Below are 23105 nucleotides of genomic sequence, written 5' to 3'. Positions count from 1 at the left end.
AGCACAAGCAGACAAAGTGGCAGGCAGAGGCAGAGAGAGGAGCAGGCCCCCTGCCAAGCAAAGAACCTTATGCAGGACTTGATCCCAGGACCCTGGGATCATGACCCAAGCTGGAGGCAGCAGCTTAACCGACTGAGCCACCCAGGCATCTCTCTTTATTTCATTTTAAAAAGAAGGAATCATCCATATTCCTGTTATCCAGAGTCAATCCCTGTTAACATTTTAATATATTTTCATCTAATTTAAAAACAATTTTGTACTTTCTATTTTTTTTTTTTTTAAGATTTTATTTATTTACTTGAGAAGAGGAGAGAAAGAGTACAAGGTGGGGAGGAGGCAGAGGGAGAGGCAGGCTTCCCAATGAGCAGGGAACCCTATGCAGGCTCTATCCTAGGACCCTGAAACCATGATCCAAGCCAAAGGCAGAGACCCAACTGCCTGAGCCATCCAGGTGCCCCTGTACTTTCTATTTTGAAACAGTTTTGATCTTACAGAAAAGTTGCAGTAAGAATAAAGAGAACTTTCATATACCCTTAGCCTACGTCCACCAGTTTTTAACATTCTTGTTGCACTTCCTTTATTATTCTTTTTGTCTACAGGTGATCAGAAGGTCTAGAAACAGAGCAAATATCCATGATATCATCAAGGACATCTTCAGTCTGTAAAGAAAAGAACTCACATGAAAGTATTCACTTTCCAGATTGCACTGTTGCCCGCTGTGTTTATACAAGTAATTTTTCTCAGCCCTTTGAGAGTGAGTTATATCCATTGATCCCTGACTACTTTCATGTATCATAAGAACGAGGGCATTCTGAGATTGCTGTCTTCATCCCCTCGAGTGAGTATAACAAAAATACCATAGACTAGGCGGCTTATAAACAACAGAAATGAACTTCTCCCAGTTCAGGAGGCTAGGCTGTCTAAGCTCAAGGGCCTGGCAGATTCACTGTTCATAGACAGCCGTCTTCTGAGATCTCACATGGTAGAAGGGCCAAGGGGCCCTCCGGGGGCTCTCACAATGGCACCAATGTCATTCATAAGGGCTCTGCCCTCATCTAACTGCTTCCAAAGGGCCCCACCTTGAAATACCAACACTTCGGGTGTTAGGTTAACATGTGAATTGGTGGAGAGGCACAAACATTCAGTGTCTAGGAAGTAGAGTTATGACATTCAGGAATCTAACATGGTTCGACTATTTTTTTTTTAAGATTTTATTTATTTATTTGACACACAGAGAGAGAAATCACAAGTAGGCAGAGAGGCAGGCAGAGAGAGAGGGGGAAGCAGGCTCTCTGCTCAGCAGAGATGCAGGACTCGATCCCAGGACCCTGAGATCATGACCTGAGCTGAAGGCAGAGGCTTAACCCACTGAGCCACCCAGGCACCCTCGACTACTTTTATTAATCTGTGATCCCTATTCCAAGTTTGTCAGTTGTCTCAGTAACGTCCTTGAGAGCATCTTTCTTTGACACAGTCCAGAATTGCAGATTACTTGTAGTTGTTTTGTTTCTTTGGCTTCCGTTCATGCGGACCCATTCCTGTTTTTGTCTTGATGACAGTGACACACTCGATGAACAGGCTGGTCATTTTATGGAATGCTCCTCAACTTGGGTTTGCCCCATGTCTATTCCTGATTAGCTTCAGTCCCTCCAGAATCCCCTTTGAGTGACACCGTGAATTTCTCAGTGTGTCATATCCAGAGGCACATGATGTCCATCTGCCCCCCGTTTGGTCCTTTGAGCATGTCCCCACCATTTTGTGGGCTGGCAGCTTCATCACATTCTGGCCCAACAGGATGAGCCGGTTCCAGCTTGTCGCTTCCCTTCCCCAGCCCTGGAATCAGCCACTTCTGTAAGGCCCCCCCGGCTGGATCTGGTAGACCAGGGCCTGGATGTCATTGTGTGTCTTTGCTATCCACTCACTGTCCATCTAGCTCTATTTATCTCCTTGTTTTTTTGAAAGTTGGCATTATCCTGTTTGTATGCATTTCATGAAATCATGAGTATTTTTTTTCCTATCATAAATGTCTGAAAATATAATTTAGATAGCTACATGGTGTTGAGTCATATGAGCGGACCATTGTTTGTGGAACAATTCACCTTCGCAAACAACGCAGAGGTGAGCATCATCGGCCTGTACTTCTAACCACACCTCCGAACATCTCTGGTTGTTTCCTTAGGCTAAATACTTAGAGGGGAAATTTTGCCAGGATGGCGGTGTGAGCATTGTGTATAAGTGGGGTAATGGTTTAGGCCCTTTGAATTACGAGAGGTTAGAGAAGCAACTGTTTGAGTTAAGGAATAGTACTGAAGCTTGATCTGGTTTGTGAATGGCAATACCTCAAGAGGGTGGCAGGAGGGGGTGGAGAGGGTGCAGGGGGGTGTCAGAGCGAACAGAGAGTGGAGGCAGCATGGGGCCTCGTATGCACAGGGGACTTTCAGGGAATGGGTCCTTACTGGGAAGAGAAAGCAGAAGGTGGCCTTAGGGTCTGGTGTCCTAATGAGCAAGGGGAGGGAGGGAGTGTGGAGGCTTCTGCTTCCTTCCCCATACAGAGGAGGGTACTGGGAGAGCTGTGGGGCTCTAGGGAGGATTTGGGGCAGAGCCCGAGTGAAGTGAGGCATGAACCTCCAGTGTTTGCAGCTTCCCCTTTGTCCTCCAGCTTGGCATCTTCTCACCCCCTTGAGCTCAGCTTTTTCCCTAGGGCAGAGGGCCCAGTAGCAATGTTTTTCATTGCTCGGTTTCCTTTTATTGTGGGCTAATGCCTGTGGCCTGCTTTGCACAAAGCGCTCCTTTTCTGGGGCTCCGGCTTTGGGGCGAGGCCAGGACAAGTAGGCCTCCATCCTGAGCCTCACAGCTGCTCCAGGGCTAGGGGGAAAGGAGGGCTTGAAGTCTGTGAGCTGGGTCTGGTCATCCTTGAGCTTTGCCTGTGAGGAGCTTTTCTGGGGGCGGAGCCTGAGCTGGACCTTGGGGAGGGACCCTCCCCCTGCTTGAGAGGTCCAAAGCAAGGCAGGGAGGCCTGTGGTGCACAGGGAAGCGTGGGAGAGGCCTCTCCAATCTGTGTGCTCACTGGTGCTGGGGAACTGTGGGAGGCTTGGAGAGGATCTCAGGGAACTGGGGGAAGAGGGAGGAAAACAGGAGGTACTCTGGAAAGGCCCCAGGACAGTCACCGAGTACCTTAATGGTCTTTATGAGCTGACTTTAAAAAGACATCAGACCTTGAGAGACTATGGACTCTGAAAAACAATCTGAGGTGTTTGAAGTGGCAGGGGGGGGGGTGGGAGGTTGGGGTACCAGGTGATGGGTATTATAGAGGGCACAGCTTGCATGGAGCACTGGGTGTGGTGAAAAAATAATGAATACTGTTTTTCTGAAAATAAATAAATTGGGAAAAAAAATATGCACATGTATACAAATAAAAAAAAAAAAAAAAGACATCAGACCTTGGAAAGCTGGCGTCGGGTGACCGAGAAGTGAGTCCTCATTGGCATTTATCACATGGGGAGTCCTGGGGGCAGTGGGATCCCATGGATGAGGGTACGCTGTGGGGTGTGGTCCATGGGTGCTGGAGGATGGTCTACAGCAGCTGATTTCCTCTCCTCTCCCCCCACCCCCTTCTCCAGACGTCCTTCTACGGCCGCTTCAGGCACTTCTTGGACATCATCGATCCTCGAACACTCTTTGTCACTGAGGTAAGTCAGGGGCATCACTCTCCACAGAGGCCCCCATCCCTTTCGAAGATCTGTGGGTCACCTCTGTGTGGGCCTTATACACACGATCTAATCCCATTTGCACCTCACAGCAACGTGGATATCTAGCACCATTCCGACCTCAAACTCTAGTGAAGTTATTACCCAGGACCTGAAGGACACACTCACGACCAAAGTTTGAATGGTACGGGTGTGTTTAAGTGGAACGAGAAAGTATCCTCTCCCTGCCCAATCCCCTCCTCTGGCAGGTAAGGTTGGATTTCCTGAGGTAGAGTTTACTTTCGGTACATGTGCCGTTCGGCCTTCTGACAAACATAGGCAGTCATGTCCCCCTCTCACCCCACCACAAACCCCTAGAACGCTTCCATCCGTCACCCTTAGTGTTTGCTCAGACACTTGCTCCCCTGCTGCTGCCGGCCTCTGGCTACCACTCACCTGTTCTCTGCCCCTGCTGTTGTCCTGGTTTAAATGTCCTAGAGTTGTCATCCTATGGTACGTGGCCTTGAGCGTCTGGCTTCTTTCCTTGGCATAATCATTTCGAGATTCATCCACGTTGTGGCGTGTGTCGGGGCTTGGTAACTTCTTACTGCTGGGTCATAGTCCATTTAAAGGATGTTCTAGAATTTGTTTTTTCGTCCACTTGCCAATGGACAGCTGGGCTGCTTCTGGTCTGAGGCTATGAGAAATAAAGCACCGTGAACATTCTTCATGTGGACGTAAGTTTTCATTTTTCATGAGGAAATAATGAGGAATGGCTCATTAGCTCATGTGGTAACTGTGGCGAACGTATGTTTAACTTCATAGGAACTTGTCAGACCGTTGTTCCGAGTGGCTCTCCATTTAACATTCCCATCCGCAGTGTTCCAGGTCTCCACATCCTCACCAACGTGTGGTATCGTCCAATTTAAATTTAGTGCCAAATTTATCTTGGCCATCGTAAGAAGTGTGTCTTGATACCCTTCAAGTGTGCGGAGCAATGCACACGCTTATGAAGCCTCAGGTTGTTACGAGTGCCCTTCTGTGAGCAGGGCCGTGTTGCAAGCATCTTACATGCTTCGGCTCATCAGCTTGACACAAAGCAACGCTACAAAGTAGAATGGTTCTAAGTTCTGTTTTACAGATGTGCAAACAGACAGAAGTTAGGTCTCAGGCCCATGGTGCTGGCCGGTGGTGGAGCCAGGGTTTGACATAGGTAAGCTTGTCTCCAGACCCCTTATTCTTAACCAGTTTGCACCCTGTTTGGGTAACACTCCCAAGATTACCCAGTGAGCAGAGGGCCTGAGCTCCTGTGCTGGGTCCCCCCCACCCCCATCCAGAGCCTTTGAGTTGACTTGCCGGGTGTGGGAAGGGGGTCGGGGGAGGGGTGGTGCTTCTCTGCACATCTCTGTGGTTAGCTTGCCCCAGTCCCAGACTGGATCTGTCTTCAAGGTCAAAGCCATGATGGAAAGAAGGCAAGGCCTTCTGGGCACCTGGACCGAGAATAATCCCCAGGGGCCCTGGGAGAGTCTCCCAGTAATGCGAAATGAGGGAATTACCCTGGTGTGTGGTTTCCTACACACCTTTCCTTCCTCAGGGAGGACAATGGGCTCAGGTGTTTCACTGGCTAACTTTACCTGCCCCTCTGGGCCTACCAGCTCTGAAGGGCAAGGCTGCTGTACCCTGGGCTCCGTTGGGTTTCTCCTCAGGAGTAATCAATGTGACTGTATGAGAATTTGGAAAAGTAGCACACTAGAGAAACTACTTCCCTAGCCTAGGTTATGTGCAATGGTGCAAAACTATATACAATTGTAACATTGTCCCAACAAAAATGCCACCCGCTTGTTGAAGAAGACGACAGGGGCTAATGCTTAACTCCAAGGATAGGTGCAGAGGGTGGTTTTGAGGCATGTTGAGAAATGGTGGAGGGAGACAGAAGGTCAGGAGGCCCTTCAGGGCTCCCCAGATTACCACAAGCAGACAGCGGCTTTGAGGATGGATGGGTAGCTACAAAGGGGCGACCTAGCGGTCCCGGTGGGCCTCCATCCCCCACTCCCCTGTCCACCCTCTTCTCACTCCCAGACCGTTTCATTTCCTATTCTTCTTGTACCACATCTTTCTTGCATTTTGAATGGCCCCAATATTCTTATACATCTCTAAACCACTTTTGGTCTGCATCCCCTATCAGCAATTGACATGGCAAAACAACTTAACGATTTACTGCCTAGAAAATCACCGATACAACAGAAACTTTGGAATATTTTTCACACTTCACATGTGCCCTCCCCTGGTTGGGGACTGTTTTCAGCACCACATGCCCGCCTTTTGGAAAGATTTTGCTCATAGAAGATCATCATCTAAGCCCTGAAATCTCTGGAAGGGCCACGACTCACTGGGTCTAGTCCAGGCAGGTTACTTAGCAAGGCCATTGGCAGGGAAGGGATGAGAAATTGGAAGTAGAGTGGAGAGCCCATTACCCCAGGCTCTCCCCCACAAACTGTGATGCTGCCGGGAGGGCCAGGCTCCCCTTTTTCCCGGCTCCATCCACCGGACATGATTCATATCTACAGAGAACTGTTTCTCTCAGGGTCCTTGGCTGGGTTTCTGGGAGGGAGAGTGAGGTGGTGGGCACCCCACTGAAAGAGATCTGGACAGGCCTGTCTGCCTGCGACAGGGATAGGTTTATGGGGACATGAGGAGGTGGTTCTGGAAGCTGGTAGTTCTTGAGGTAGAAAGATTCTGGGCCGCTTGAGCCATCTGGTGACCTGGTTCTGAGAGGCATTCGCTGAGTCGATGGATAGGCTCATCTTGAGAGAATTTTGCAGCAATTTGTTTGTCATTTATAACTGACCAAGCTTTAAAAAGATTCCAACCCTCATGTGTAATGAGGCAGAGGCAATTTCATTCACTGTAATTTCTCTCAGGAAGAAGGCTGTCTTTGTCATAAGGACGTCTTGAGCAAGGCTTCAGGGGCGAAAGTTGGTCTGCTTGACAGAGAGGAAGAATGGTGCTTTTCTGATCCTGCCAAGAGGAGAGAGAAGGAAGAGGGAGAAATAGTGGGAAGGAGAGCAAGCATCTGGGATGAGCTGAGAGGCCAGTGGCTGGGGCTGTCTTGAGACTGGTCATGCCTACTGAGTTGTGAAAGTTGACATGTTGTACTGTTGCTCCCTCCGCCATCATTCCTGGGAAGTTGCCAGTAAAGTCTGCCTGGTTCTTGAAATCTCTGCAAAAGTAGACTATTTGAGGGGCCGATCTTGAGGGGCTGTGAGTCTCCTGTCGGGGTGCGGTGTGTGCAGGCTCAGACCAGAGGAAGCAAACCACCAGGAGTAGGCAGAAGCCCAGTGTTGGCTTTGTACCCACGTCATGGAATTCGATCTAGATCTCTGAGGGCAAAGGTGTACCAGCTGACATTGAAGTTACTTTTAATTATCGACTGAAGATGAAAGGAATTTGCTATTCTGAATTCAATAATTATTTAAGGGAATGAATGGTTGACAGATTATATCATCCTTGAAGGGCAGAAAAAACTGACTGAAATATTGGTGTTAATAATATAGATTCCGTAGGAGTACTGGTGTTATAATCGGAAACTATCTGGGTTGTATTACAGGATAGAATAGATAAGTAATTATATTGATGTTGGGAACCAGGTTTCTCACCGTGGAGGTAGGGGGCTACAGATCTGGAGTAGGGGAAAGGACAAAGAACTATGTGATGTTTTACTGAATCAGAGGTATGGATATGAACTCATGACTCTCTCTCTCTCTCTCTCTCTCTCTCACACACACACACACACACACACGCACACACACGTACACACTGGTATTTATATTTCCTGGTTTCCTTACTCTCTTCATTGAAAGGGCCAGGAAGCAATGACCTCTGGTGACAGTGAACACACTTAGTTCTCAGATCTTGGTTTCTAAATGCCACAACCTACAAAAAGAAACTGGAACTTCTTGGAGAGGTAGCCAGATCCACATCTGGGACGAGGAGAGCAGCTACAGAAAGTAGGAGGGAGCTCCAAGAATGATCTGGCTGGAAGGGAAACCCAACAGTCACATCTGGGAGAGTCTGAACATTAAGAAGAATACAAGCAATGGTTATAACACACTAAATAATCATAATAGTAATACTAACACATCTGCGAGTCAATAGTAAGAGTAACAGAAAGGAGGAGGAGAAATCCATGAATCCATAGTAATACTAGTACTGCTATGGGAGAGGGAAGCTCACCTTCACTGAAGAAGGTCAGCTGACAAATGTAGAAGAAAATAGCCTTGTATAACCCTCAGTGAACTAACTGCCCCTGGCCAGGACCGTTAGGGATGCCTGCACAGAGTAAGGAGTTGTAGGGCAATGGGATAGGGATATGCGTATGCTCTCAAATAAGTTTCACCCTGAAGATTAGTTAGCAAAGGGGAAAATTTACCTTTATAGTGAAGAGCTTGCAGGACCCCACTTTAACCAGGTGGCCAAACTTAGCATCACTAGCCATGAAAAAACTGACATTGGGTACCTTCTGATGTGATATGATTCTGGTAGTAATCCCTAAATACTGGAATAAATGAAAGCCTGAAGAAGAAAATAAAAATAACCCATAATCCCACCTGCCAGAAATAGTTGCCATTGATCATTTGATGTATGCATATGTACAAAATTAGAATGATTTATATAATATGTGTGTGTATGTATGTATATATCTATATATAGGTATATCTATATATATCTGTATCTCCTTATGTAGGATATATACAGAGAGAATCATGATATATATGTTTATGTTTACATAACATATATGTATACATGATATATATGCTTTTTTCCATGTAGCATATCATGAGTATTTTTTGTTGTTATTAAATATTATTTCAAAATATATTTAATAACTACATAGTAATCCATCATATGATTATTCTATAATGTACTTTTTATAATTTTCTCTATTGTGACCCACTTGGGTGGTTTATATCTTTTGCTGTTATAAATAGTACTGCAGTAAATATCCATGGACATAAATCTCCCCTTATTTCTCTTTATTTTCTTTGGATAAATTCCTGGAAGTGGAATTTCTGAATGAAAAGCTTTTAAGACATTTGATGTGTAATGCCAAATTGCCCTATAGATTATACCCACCTGTATCAAGATTGTATCAGTGTATAGTCTCAGTAGTAATGAGTGATGATGTTGTATTTATTTTTGTCTTTTACTTTTTCATTGTAATTCTTTTTAAGTAGACTCCATGCTGGGCATGGAGCTCAACATGGGGCTTGAACTCACGACCCTGAGATCAAGACCTGAGCTGAGATCAAGAGTCAGATGCTTAAGCACTTGGACATCCAGGTGCCACTCAACCAAATACTTTTTTAATTACAATGTTTCTCTACACTTTCAAAAAATTTCAATATAGTCAGTATACAATATAGCGATTCAACAAGGCTATACATTATTCAGTGCTCATCATGATAAGTGTACTCAATCCCTTTGAAGAGGTCTATTTGAATACCTTCTAGATAGCACCTGATATTCTTTTTTTTTTTCCCAATTTATTTATTTTCAGAAAAACAGTATTCATTATTTTTTCACCACACCCAGTGCTCCATGCAAGCTGTGCCCTCTATAAGCACCTGATATTCTAATTTTAAAATCGTTCATGGAATTTTTAATAAAAAGTACTCAAATATCAATACCTTTATACACTTCAAGTTCTAGCCTATCTGCATGCATTTTTGGCATACTATTACACTGAACACTTTTTATTTGCTTTTTTCAATCATTTCTAAGTCTTTATAGTTTTAAATTTACTTTAATGTATTCTCTTTTGTTTTTTAAAAAATATTTATTTATTTATTTTACAGAGAGAGAGCATGAGTGGGAGGGACAGAGGGAGAGGGAGAGAGAGTCTCCAAGCAGACTCCCTGTGAGTGAGGAGCCCGGTGTAGAGCTCTATCTTAGGACCTTGAGATCATGACCTGAGCCGAAACCAAGAGTTGGATGCTTAACTGACTGTGCCACCCATGGGTTCCCTTTATACTTTCTAAAAATCAAGTTTTAAAGTCTAAAAAACCATCCCTGTTCAATGCTTAGATCTAACGTATGGGTGGTTCCCTAGCTTTGGCTTTTCCAAGAAACAGCATTGGACATATCATTTTTCACTTCTGCTACATTTATTTTCTAGAATAAATTCTCAAGAGTAGGCTATCTAGGCTGGAAGGCTGAATGTTTCTAAAGTTCTTGGGCTAGCTGGACAGAATTCTGTCTGCCTCGCATGGGCCCCCTGAAGGTGACCAGAAGTTTCCTAGGGAAGACAGAGCCTCTCCTCATGTATCCCTGGTTCCCTCTTGGGGCCTTGGGGCCTCCAGTGGCCTGGGGCTTCAGGGAGCCAAGAACCAATCTCAGCATAGACATTAATCCTGCAGTCCCAGGACTGTAAAGAGGGAACAAGAAGGGGGCTTAAGAAGGCTGAGGGAAGACAAGAGAAGGGCCTGGGACTCTGTCTGCATTTAAATCATTATCTTCTAGCCCCAATTCCCAGGACTTGGGGCCACAATAAAAATAGCTCAAGCAGTCATTGCGGGCAAGGTGAGAGGGTGAGAGTGAAGGGCCCTGCCTTGGGCAGGTGCAAGACTGACCCAGGTGAGAACAATCAGATACTGATCAATCAAGGCCTGAAGTGACCTAAGCTGCTGCCCTCCCCTCCCCCTGCCTCCCATCAGCCATCCCTGCTTTGTTCTCTCACTCACACTCCATTGCCAATTCATTCTCCTCACCCCTGATGCTGCTTTTCCTTCTCTCTCTCCTTTTTTTTAAGTTCTGCAAGCTCTGGGGACTCCCAAATTCCCCACTTTGCCTAAAGTTTGAATGCTCCAGTTTCTGTGTCAGATCGGGCCTGACTTTGAATAAGAGTAAAGAAGACCCTTCCTTTTCTTACCTGAGGTGCCCTGCCCCCATAGGCCTCAGCTTTGGGGGATGTAGGCATTGCTTTGAAATCATTGGGAGACAACCCTTTCAGTTACTCTTATGAGGACTGGCCGGTCTTCCATGCTGATATTTTGTGGAAATGACCCAGAACTGGGATGGAGGGTATTTCTAAGTTGCCTCCCACCTACCCTATGACCCTGGGCGTGGAAATGCCCTTCCTTTTCTGGCCCCAGTTATTTCAGCGAGGGGGTAGCCTAGATGGTTCTATGATAGATACATGCAAAGGGGTATTCTTATCCACATCCTTTGTGAATACGGAATGGTCTCTTGTAATTCTGGGATGGTCAAACGAGCATCACCATTAAGGGACTTTTTGCTGACTTTCTTCCCAGCTTTCCTTTGTGTGTCCTTTCCTTCCTGGGTCCCACTGTCCCAGGCACAATCTCTTGCCCTCTCTGGCCACCACTCTAACACTCCATGCCTGCCCCTTTACTTCCTTCTTCTGCCCCTCAAGGCTTAGGGCAGGACCCCTCAAGGCCAGGTTCCTCCTCTCTTTGATTTGTCTGCCCTGGAGCAGACCTCCCAGGTGCCAGTGTTTCCAGAAGAACCTTCTGGAAATCATGCCCCAATAAAATACAGGAGATAACCTCAAGGTGACACTTTTTGGCAGGTGAGCTAGAGGCAGGCAAGCCAATGAGGGAGTCTGGGAAGCAACCAGGGCTGACCCTCCCCCTGGCCCATGGCTCTAGAGAAGGGCCTGCAGCCTTTCATCTGCTCCTTGCTGCCTTTGCATCCGGGGCCTGGCTGTCTGTTTCTGGTTGAAAAGACTTCCTGCAAAGTTCACCTGCCAGGGACCTCCAGCTATCCCCACCTCTCAAGTGCCCAGGGCTCCTCTGTCAAGCCTCACAATGCAGGGGGTGGGGGAGGGTTTAAAGCAGGGAGACCCTCCTCCCACCCCTCAGGACTCCCTGGTAATGACCCCAGTTCTCTGTAGTGAAGGGCCCAGCCCCCAGAAGAGTTCAGGCCTCAGGGACCTCTTAAAGCAAGTGTCCTGGGGTTTGGCTGTCCCACAGAGCGGCCTGGAGCCCTAGCCCCTCAGCCGCTGACAGAGGGGCCTGGCTGAGGCTTAGTAAGGCCCAGGCAAGAAAAAAAGCATGTTCTAGCTTCCTCCAGTCCTACTTTCCCAGACTTGTTCTTCAGGAACTTTGGATTTAGTTCTCCCTCAACTCGTGCCAAGATCGGGGCTCTCTGGAACTTATTCCTGTGGCAGGAGGCCTCCTTTTGATGACTGTGTCAAATGAAATGGAGCCTGGCCAGGTTGTTATAGGAACTCGGGAGAATCCCTGGAGTGGGAAAATAATGAGAACACGGGGCCATTCACCATTCAGTGCTGGAAAGTAGAGCAGTCATTGTCCCGTGGCAGAGGCCACAGTGTGGGAGGAAGCAGGCTTGGGGTGGGGAGCTCGCCGCATCACGCTTTCTGGGGGTGCCGGCGGGAGGGCAATGCACACAGCAAGGGTCTGACTAAACTCTGAGTGGGAAGACTAAACTTCTCATGTTGTAGCCCTGTGACCTGAAGCAAGGTAAAACCATCAACATGATCCCATGTTGTTGAAAAACAAACACATTAAATGCAGAAGAAAAATCCCCTTCACTCTTTTTCAACCCTTCTCATTTCTGCAGTGGTTATCTCAGTGGTGTATTGATGAGGGATTTAAAAGGATCTTTTGTGCTTCTCTATTGTTTTCTGACATTCTCTCTAAATAGCATGGGTTAATTGCCCCTCCCCTCCCCACCCCTGCCAAAAAAATCCCACCAAGCTGTCTCCATGTTGGAAGTAGATTCTGTGAAGAGACTACGGAATTTTGGAATTGATATGCATACCTTTGAGAGGGAAAGGCAGTACATCCCCCTGCCCCAACCCCACCCATCAGGCTGCTCCTAAGCAAGAAGTTTCCCTGATGTCCCATATTAGACCTTTGTCAGCCGCAGATGCTTCTGAGGCAGTCCTGATGGGTCAGGTGGGCCGGCTGGCACGTCTGGGCCGGCAGTCAGTCTGTCCGCTCCATTATAGCAGGTGGCTCTTCCTTTCCTGTCCTATGGGACTGCCCTGCCCGATGTCTCAGCAAACACCCTGCCTGCCCCATGGTTGCCCTTCCTGGGGTGGCATCCTGCCTTCAGACCCGGGGGCTTCTGCAGAGGTCTCTTTGCATTTCCATCCTCAGCTAACCTTGCCCTTCTATCCAAAGGGGAACAACAAAAAAAAAAAAAAAGAAAGAAAATGAGGGGGGAACAGGGCAACTTCACTGGGTTTCTTTGCCCACAATGGGCAACCCTGATGTCTGGATCCCTCAGCCAACCTTGACATAGGCTGCCTTCTATGGCTGTTGACTGTTTCTTGTTAATTTTTTGAGGTAGAGCATACATATGGTAAAATGCACAAATCCCAAGTTTATGGCTTACTCCATTTTGACTTATGTTTATACCCATGTAACCACCACTCAGATGAAGACATCGAACATTTCCATGACCTCAAAGGGCTCCCTTATGCCCTTTCCAAGTCAGGGCCCTGCCTCGCCCTCCCCTCCCCCCACAAAAGTAACACTATCATGACCTCCACACGGTTAGTTAGATCAGCTTTGCCTGTTCTTGAACTTTATACATACTCTTTGGCATCTGACTTCGTTAAGTGTATCAGCCTTTCATTGCGATATAACAAATCACCTCAAAATGTAGTGGCTTAAAACACGACTCAGTTGTTTTGCTCACAGTCTTCAGTTTGGGCAGGGCTCATAGGGGACAGTTCATCACTGTTCCATGCGTCGTCCACCAGGGCGGTTTGATGGGGAGCAGGAAAGTCCATTTCAAGATGGCTCCCTTGCATGGCAGGCAGGTTGGTACAGACTGTCAGCTGATAGCTCGGCTCTAGCCATGGGCAGCGCCTCGGTTCCCATCCAGGTGGGTCTCTCCATATGCTGCTCAGGCCTCCTTACAGTATGATGGCTGAGTTCCCAAAGAGCGACCATCCCAAGAGAACAAGGGGGAAATGCAAGGCATTTTTGTGACATAGCCTAAGAGGTCACATAATCTCACTTCAGCCATACTCTGTTTGTTGAGGCAGTCATGAAGTCCTGCCCAGGATCATCAGGAGGACACATGGACACATGGACACATGGACTCTACCTCTTGAGGGGGATGTGGGAAGGTTCTAGAAGAGAATGGGGCTTGGCAGATAGTAGAGTGTCTCTTTTTGGAAAATACATTTTGCCACAGTATGTCTGTGAGATTCATCCATGTTATAACATGTGTTTTTAGTTTGCTTTTTAAATTGTTGCATAATATTTCATTGTGTGCATGTACTATAATTTACCTGTCTAGTCTAGTACTGACATTTGGATTGTTTGCACTTTGGGACTATTTGAATAGTGCTGCTATGAATATTCTTTTTTTTTTTTTTTTAAGATTTTACTTATTTGTTTGAGACAGAGAGAGAGGGAGCACGAGCAGGGGGAGCGGCAGAGGGAGAGAGAGAGAAGCAGGTTCTCTGCAGAACAGGGAGCCGTATGTGGGACTCGATTCCAGGACCCTGGGATCATGATCTGAGCTGAAGGCAGACGCTTAAGGACTGAGCCACCCAGGTGCCCCTGAATAGTGCTGCTATGAATATTCTTATACAAATATTTTGGTGGACAAAGGCTGCCTTCTATCACTGTTGCTGTCTCTTTAGCTTTCAACATTTTACAGATGATACAATTCTATCTTCTTTTTTTCCCTCTCTCTCTCCATCAGTTACTGTAGCCCATATGCACTTTAGTATGTAAATCTCTGCTAGTGTTTTTAAAATGTTGCAAAGAAATTGTATGAGTATTACATAAATATGTTATCTTTATAAAAACTTTCAATATTATAATTAAGATTAAATTTCCTCCTGATACCCCTTGCCAAATCTGGATCCTTTCCTCCTACCCTAAGGTAACTCCTGTCACTAATTTCGCGGATCTCCTTCCAGAGCTTTTTTGATGCATTTGCACACATAAATATTCTCATAGAAAATATTGGTTTCTCTCTGTGTGTGGGCTTTGTTTGTTTGGTATAATGAATGGCATCATACGGCTCTGCAATTTACTTTCTTGCTCCAAAAAAAAAAAAAAAAAAAAAAGTTAGAGATGGAATCACATACAGATCTTCACTTTTTAAACTGCCCAGTAATGTTCTATAGTATTTTCAGATCACTGTCATTTAGCCATTTTCCTATGGAAGGATACTTAAGTTGTATCCTTCTTTATTGTTTGCAAGGGAAAGAGTTGTAGGAGCCTTGGATTTGTGCACCTCAGTGTCTTTTTTCTTTCCCCTGCAGAGACGTCTCAGAGAGGCTGTGCAGCTGCTGGAGGACTACAAGCATGGGACCCTGCGCCCAGGCGTCACCAATGAACAGGTGATTCTTCTGGAAGTGGAGAAGGAAGGTCGCCAAGTCACATTCCCTTCCCTGCAGCCAGAACCATTCTCTTTCCTTCATTATCCACTTCTACTACTACGACATAGCCATGTAGATTTCTGGCTTTCTGGAGGAGACACTCAGGTCTTTCCCATACCCTGGGTCTTGTGGGAAGCATGGAAGCCGATAAGGCAAGACAGGCCCAAAGGCAGTAGTTTCCTGGAGCTGAGTGTATATCTCTTCCCTGTTCCACATTTAGTGATGTCACAGTGGTAGCTCGAAATCAGCCATGTGGGAGTATTTATACTATGGAAATGAGCAAATACTACCAATCAGGACTTTATTCTCCAAAGAACTGACTTTTAAACAGTTACTAGTGTACTACTACACAAAAGTTCAGGTTGAGAATAGGAAAGACACAGGAGAATCGTGGAGATTAGGCTAGAACAGTAAATTAATTTTTAAAAAATGTATATCAGGTAGGAACCTGAACTAGAGCTAAGTGAACGGTTACAGGTTGTGTTCAGTTTGGAGGAAAGGTAGAGGGATGCATTGTAGGACTTCTTCAATGATTATAGAGACTGATGGTTAATATGCTAAAGTTTTTCTTTCTGTTTGTAAACTTCAAGATCTTTCAAAAAAATTAACTTCAGACTTTTTTTTCCCCAAAGTAATATGTACACAGGGGTGCCTGGGTGGCCCAGTTGATTAAGCGTCTGCCTTTGGCTCAGGTCATGATCCCAGGGACCTAGGATTGAGCACCTAGTTGGCTCCTGCTCAACCGGGAGCCTGCTTCTCCCTCTCCCTCTAATGCTCCCCTTGCTTGTGCTCTCTTGCTTGTTCGCTTTCTGTCTCTCAAATAAATAAACAAAATCTTAAAAAAAAAAAAAACCACCTCAAAACCAAAATAATATGTATGCATAGTTAAAAAAGTCCAATAGTACTAAAATACCTGAAGGAGAAATAGTATGCTGCCCCCATCTTTCCTTAATTCCCATTCCTTTTCTCCAGAGATAAATACTTTTAGTTATTTCTTCAGATAGAAATCTATGTCAAAGTAATATGTTTATCCATAGTCCTATTTTTCAATTAGTCATTTTGTATTCACCTGATTCAGCTATCTTGTTATTTACCCCCATTAAAAAACACACATCTCGGGGTGCCTGGGTGGCTCAGTCGTTAAGTGTCTGCCTTCGGCTCAGCTCATGATCCCAACGTCCTGGGATTGAGCCCCTCATTGGGCTCCCTGCTTGGCGGGAAGCCTGCTTCTCCCTCTCCCACTCCCCCTGCTTCTCTTCACTTTCTCGCTGTTTCTCTCTGTCAAATAAATAAGTAAAATCTAAATGAAACAAAAGAAAACAACAAAAACCACAAAAGCACATCTCTCCCTCATCCTCATCACTCTCCTAAAATAGTTATTATGGATTTGGGGGTTTATGGATATTCACTATTCACATTATTACCATGATATAAATAGCATTTACGGCGGTTTTTGTTTGTTTGTTTGTTTTCTCTCTTGTTCAACTTTATGTTTTACCTGGAGGTAATGATTGCCTTAGTTTTTCACATTGGCATGGTTTTCTTTATACTATCTCTACCTCTTACTACATCATTTAGCAGCCTTTTGATATTTTTAGTACCTCCTTTCAATCTGAAGACTCCTGTCCTTCAGTTCTATTTCCCCCCTCCGTGAAATTTTCCTTTCTGGTGTCCATCTCCTCCAGCTCCAGGGCTTTCTGTTGGTGTACACTTTCATTTTGGTGGAAAATGGGTGGTGGATAGCTCTTTCAGTGGCTTCCTATAAAAAGAATAAATGGGAAGAAAATTATGAGCCCTTTTATGTCTGAAAGTTGTGTTTCTTTCTTTTTTTTTTCCTTTGAAGATTTTATTTACTTATTTGACAGAGAGAGAAATCACAAGTAGGCAGAGCTGCAGGCAGAGAGAGGGGGAAGCAGGCTCTCCATTGAGCAGAGAGCCTGATGTGGGGCTCGATCCCAGGACCCTGAGATCATGACCTGAGCCAAAGGCAGAGGCTTAATCCACTGAGCCATGCAGTTGCCCCGAAAGTTGTACTTCTGCTCTCAGACTTTTTCTTTTTCCTTTTGAGAGAGAGAGTTGGGGAGGGAGAGAGAATCTTAAGCAGGTTCCACGCCCAGCACAGAGCCTAATGCAGGGCTTGATCCCATGACCTGACCAAAAATCAAGAACCAGACCCCAACTGACTGAGTTATCCAGGCGCCTCTACACTCAGTCTTAATTGACAGTTTGGCTGAGAAGAAAATTCTAGGTTGACAGATATTTTCTTTCAGAATTTTGAAGATATTGCTCTATTGTCTTTTCACTGTCAGAATAGCTTTTGGAAACCTGATGCATTTCATTTCTGATTCTTTTCAAGTAACCTGTTTTCCCTCTTTGGAAATGTTTAGTATGCTTTCTATTAAATTTATTTCTGAAATTCCACAATGACATCTCTTAAAATTCACTATTTTGGACTCCTGGTGACCCTTTTCAATCTGAAGACTCCTACTCTCTCAGCTCTAGCAAATTTTCTTATACTGTTTCTTTGATAATTTCTTCTTATTCTGGAACTCCTATTAATCAAATAGTCAACATTTTAGATTGACACTTAAATTATCTTATATCTTTTTCTCTTCTCTTCCATCACTTTGTCCTTCTGTGTGGCTTTGCAGGAAATTTCCTTGAGTTTATTTTCAACATGTTGGTTGAAATTTTAACTTCAGCTAGTACAATTTTAATTTCCAAGAGCTCTTAGATTGTTTATTTTTAAAATTCTTCTTGATAGAATTCTTTTCCTGTTTTGTGAATACAGTAGCCATCTCATCTCTCTGCATTCCAGAAGCCAAGGAGTGGGGGAGGCTGAAGTCCCAGTATTCGCTTTGCAGACTTTCAGTAATTTCCTGCTTTGAATCTCACTCCTGTCCTCCACTGTGCTGGTGTTCCCAAGTCTGGGATCACTGGGTTCAGTTTCTCCAGGAGGCTGATAAGCCTCTAGCATCTGGGTGAGAGTCACCTTCACCTATGGTGAAGGCCTTGGGATCTATTGGTTTGAGAAGAGACTTTTAACCAATCTCCTGTGTTTAGCCTTACGACTAGCCTTTCTTTCCTACGGTGCCTGGTCCCTCCAAGTCCTGAGCTTTGCTGGTGTTTGGAGGCCAATGGACTGGCTCCTTCAGGATGGAGTCTGTGGGTGTTTAGGGGATGGCTTCTTCCTCTCTACTGGATCAGTTACTAACACTCTACTGATTCTCCATTCAGAAACACGTTGCTGTCCGTCCTCTGCTGTTGTCTCCTCTTCCATTCTTTTGGTAACTCTGTGAGGCACTGCCCTTGCCTTCTTCTAGTACTTTTAGGTGCAAAGCCCATGCCGGGGCTCTGGGCTGCCAACGCGACACACACCATTGCCTGGCTCGATGTTTCTGGGGTAGGTGGCTTAGCCATCAACTCTCCCCAACCCAATTCATTTATGTATTTATTTATGTATTTCCCAATTCATTATGTATTTATGGAGCACCTGCAGGCCAGTTTTGGTGCTGGAGCCTGGGGAGGGAACAAGGAAGAAAGTGGATGAGGTTCTCGCTTCATGGATCCCCAGAATCTAGGCAGTGATTGTGAAAAGCCATGATACTGTGGGAGAGAAGAGGAAGGTGTAACCTGCCCAAACAAGAATCTCTGGAGGAGATTCTTGTCTGAGACTTGAGGGATGAGAAGGGGCTGACCAGGAGAAGTGCTGGGGTAGGAGCTGTGCGGGTGAGGGGACACATCACGAGAAGAGAGAGCAAGCCCTTCCAGGGGAGGTCGAGGAGAATGTGCTGGATTGTGGCCTGGCCACTTGAAAGGAGGGCAAAGGTGTGAGCTGATGGAGCACCTTGGCCAGACGTCCTTGTGCAGGCCCCTGGCGGGTGATGGGAGACGGGGCAGTGCTGCCTAGGCAGGGTCTGTCTTCAGGCATCTGTGCTGCCGTTAGGAAGGACGGGGCGCGACCAGATCATCCCTAAGCACAGTACTTCCCTGTGGGCTGTGGCGTGGGCACTGAGGAGCCTGGGTGGCATGACCTGAGGTGCCCCGCTCTAGGCCGAAGTAGTGCTCAGACCTCTGCAGTTCCTTTTGGACCTGTCGGGGTGAGTTCAGTCCCCTGGCCCTTCCTCACCAACCTCCCTCTGGCTGAGGTTGGCCTCTTGGGACTCCCTCCAGCCTCCAGAGTTTGGGGAATGAGGCCATGTTTCTCCTCTTTGCTGCCGTCAGTAGCTTAAAGTTGCCTGTCCTGTTTCCTGGGCCTCTTTTGTTTTCTGTCCTGAAAGCCCCCATGTGCCTCCAGAGAGCCTGGAGGAGGGGAGGTGGGGTGTGGAGCGGGGACCTTGGCACTAGTTGTGCTTCCCAGTTCTGGCTCCTGTGGGTAACGCCTGCAGCGTCCATCTGGCGGCTGGGTAGCCTAGTGCTCTAGGTGTGAGTGGCTGCTCGGCCCCCTGACTAATCAGATCCTCCCTCTCCCCGCTTGCTGGTGCCCCTGGCTCTCCAGAGCACCAGGGATTGGACTCTGTGGACTCAGGGGTCACAAGTCTTCCCTCCCTGGGCCTCCTCTACAAAGCCGCACCCCCTCTGGTCTCCACAGACAGGAACCAAGGAGCTGGGTGACAACACAGAAGCCCAGGGAAGCCCTGGCAGTCTGGAGTTAAGGATGGTCCCCTGTTCCTGGTCCAGGCAGGCTCAGGTCATGAGTCACATCCAGTCCCAGGGTGGCTCTTGATCTCAGCCTGGACAGCTGCCTCATCTGCCCCGGGCTCTGTGGCCGCTCTGAAGTCCTTTTGTAGGCATGTGGGTCAGAAGCCTATGGCTGCCTCCCGGTGCCGGTGGGCCTGTGCCCAGGACACAGGGCACACTGGGTCACCTGCCTACTGGTTTGTTATCCAACCCGGCCTCCGGTTAGGCCATCTCACCGGCGGGCCTCCATAACTGGATCGCTACTCTGTTCACACCGATGGCCTTTGTTTGGTCTTCCGTGAGTGGATGGCTGACATCTCCTCCAGAGACTGTTAACTTGTTAAAAGATTGCTATACCAGTGAAAAATTCACCCTTAGGATAAAATAAAAGTAGGTATAATTTACCCTTTGGGCTTGACAAGTAGAAATTCTATGTGCTAGGAGCCCTAGTAAAGACTGTAGCTATCAGCTGCCCAACTAAACCATAGATGAGAACCCAGGCAGCTGGACTGGAGTTCTGGATGTTGACTCTGCTGCAGGCACTTTCCATGCCGGGATGTTGCGGCGATGGTTTGGTGTGGGTGGAGGTATGTGGGGTGAGAGGTCAAAGACTCCCTCACGGTGACAAGCCGCCACTCCCTTGGTGCTGACTAAGTGCTAGGCATTGCACTGAATATGAGTACTTCACATGTATTAGAGTAAATACTCACAGGAACCCTCTTTGGTAGGTGCCTGTATTAACCCCATTTTACAGGTAAGAACACTGAGTCTCCGGGAACTTACCTTTCTTACCTTAGGTCCCATAGCCAGGTAGATCCAATGCCCATCTTTCACCTGGTACTTGAAGGTGGATTTGGAAGGGAAGGGGTCCTCTGTGGAGTGGCCTGGTATGTACAAATACGGGGGCAGACAAGCTTGGCATTTGGAAGGTCTGGAGCCCAGTTATATCCGTGCGGTTCACACACGGTAGTGCGGGCGCCTACCTAGCACCCTGTATGTAAGAGGGGCTCCAGGTGGTGAGCCCGAGGGGAGAGATGAGCACAGCCCGTGGCTGTCCTCCCGCAACCAGCTCCCAGCACCGGCGAGGTGGCCACATAGAGGCGGGCACAAGGGGCTAGTCCGGAGGCTAGACTGTGGGACATTCATGCCAAGGCAGGTAGGAGTCCGGCAGGGAGGGAATCTGGAGAATGCAGGGGTGTGAGGAAGGCCTCAGGGAGGGGACACAAGTGGTTGGTGTAGCATGTAGACAGAGACCCTCTGCAGTGAATGGGACCAGAGGGAGAAGTGGAGTGGAGCAGGGAGGCAAGATGAGACCAGAGAGAGGAAGGTGGAGAGGTGGTTGGGAAGTTACAGACTGCAAAAGTTTTGAGAATCAATGTGCTGTGTGGGGCAAGAGGAAGCTTCAGGAAGCTCTTGGGCAAGAGAGTAGCCTGAATGCATCCTGGGGTAATGTCGTTCCGAGGGCCAGGTGGTTGGGGGAGGTAAGTGCCATTAGGGACACCAGCTCGGAAGCTACTGGAGTGGGCAGGAGTGAGCTGAGCAGGTCTCTGGGAGCCCCTGTAGACTTCTGAGTGCGGCTTTTGCCCATTGTTCCACATTCCCCAGGAGCTGGGGACCGGCTTGCCTTATTAAGTGTCTGCTCTGCACCCAGCGTAACCTATTGGTCACCCTAGGGGCCCCACGAAGGGAGGATTCTGCCAGCAACCTGCCAAGGAGAAAGGCCAGCTGGTGTCAGAGATCCTGCAAGTCTCTGCTTTCAGCAGAGCAGAAATGGGGTCAGCTGTATTTGGGCTCTGCTGAAAATAGCAGAGAAAATCCCAGGGAGTCAAAAATACTTGCACCCCGAATCCTCTCTGGGTATCAGCAGGTTTGCCAGAAGCTGGCCGAAAGGAAGGCTTGGCTAACACCTCCCCTTCCTTACCCTGACCTCTTGCTTCCAGCCTCTGGGATCCCGGTCAGAAGCCCACCCTGCTGGGCTAGCCACAGCCCGGCCCTTAGCATTAGCATAGGCCAGGCCAGGGAGCAGTCATAGCTGAAGCATTTGTAGGATGTGCTGGGTGTTGCATGGGTGGCAACACCTGTGGCTGCATCACTGGGCTACGGCACTGTGGTGGCCTCCTGAGGGGGAGCCCTGTTCTACCTGGGGCCCGCTGTGCCTTTCCCGTACAGTACCCAGAGTCATCTGTGAACACGTACATTATTGTATTTGCTTCTTGGTTCTAGGGTTTCTCAGCCTTGGTGCTATTGGCATCTGGGGCCAGAACATTCTTGGTTGTAGGATGGTTAGCCGCGGCTGTGGTTTTTACCAACTAGATGCCAGGATCCACTCCCTCCCACATCATGACAACCACACATCGCCAAGGGTCCCCTGAGTGCAAAATCACCCTTCTGTAAGAACCACTGCTCCAGAAACTGCGAAGCATTCCTGCTTTTGACTCAAAGTAAAAGCCACAATCCTTAGAAGGGCCGGCAAAGCCCCCATCCCTCTGTGATCTTCTCTCCTACCACTCTTCTCTTATTCAGTCCACACCAGTCACCCTGGCCTTCTTTGCTATCCCTCAAACATGCTGAGCATACCCACTTTTGCCTCAGGACCTTTGCACAGGCTGTTCTGGCTGCCAGAACAGTCTCCCACTGGATAACTGGATAACTCACTCCCTCCTTCAAGTATTTCCTCCAGTGTTACCTGAATGAAAACTCCCCAGACCACCTTCCCTACTGCTGTACCCTCCTCCCTCCTGCCACCACACACACCCCCTCTATCCTTGCCCTGATGCACTTTCCCATGTTTTCTGAAGCACCCACCCTTCCAATACAATTTGCTTATTATTATTATTTTTGGTTTATTGTCTGTTGCCCCTAGAATATAAGCTCCAGGAAAGCAGAGATTTTTGGTCTTTTTTGTCTGTTGATGTGTTCTTAGTGCCTAGAGTAGAGCCCAGCACATGATAGGTGCTTAGTAAATATTCCTGTTGAACAAATACATTTTCTTTAATCTTCAGGAGAACCTTGTAAGTAAGTATTCATATCCCCACATTACCAATGAGGAAGTGAAGGTACAAAAGGATTAAGTAAATTGCCCCAGATCACACGGCCAGCAAGTGGGGGATCTGGAACTCAAACCAGGCTTTGACTCCAAGGTCTGTCCTCTTAGAGAAGCTGCATGTGTACAGAAGTGACCGCTGCTGATCTAGGGGGAAATGTTCTTTCTCCTTTCAGGAATCTTTAGGATTGGGAGGTGGTACCTTCACCCCACATAGACTTGCATATGTACGAATTACCTGGGAGTCACCATGGCAACAAAATTAATGGTAAGGAGTAATGGGATTGGCCCAAATTATAAATTA

At 47.1% G+C, this 23105-nt stretch overlaps 1 protein-coding gene across 6 annotated transcripts in view; it reads left to right on the top strand.

Annotated features, from left to right (window-relative positions):
* SFXN5 (sideroflexin 5) overlaps nucleotides 1-23105 on the top strand; it is a 110497-nt gene that overhangs the window by 9306 nt on the left and 78086 nt on the right. For 2 of the 6 annotated variants that reach the window (XM_044261379.1, XM_044261374.1), the window contains exons 2-3: nucleotides 3621-3689; nucleotides 14962-15039. In XM_044261379.1, coding sequence (XP_044117314.1) covers nucleotides 3621-3689; nucleotides 14962-15039 — 147 coding nt within the window. Of the gene's footprint in view, nucleotides 1-531; nucleotides 839-2044; nucleotides 2119-3002; nucleotides 3251-3620; nucleotides 3690-14961; nucleotides 15040-22987; nucleotides 23070-23105 lie in introns of those variants that run through there. The other 4 variants (XM_044261375.1, XM_044261376.1, XM_044261377.1 and 1 more) reach the window with 4 other exon arrangements.

The sequence above is a fragment of the Neovison vison genome, chromosome 8 (assembly GCF_020171115.1).
Source record: "Neovison vison isolate M4711 chromosome 8, ASM_NN_V1, whole genome shotgun sequence".
Classification (NCBI taxonomy): Eukaryota; Metazoa; Chordata; class Mammalia; order Carnivora; family Mustelidae; genus Neogale; species Neogale vison.
Note: the sequence above shows the minus strand (reverse complement) of the source record. Positions and strands in the feature narration are given on the sequence as shown.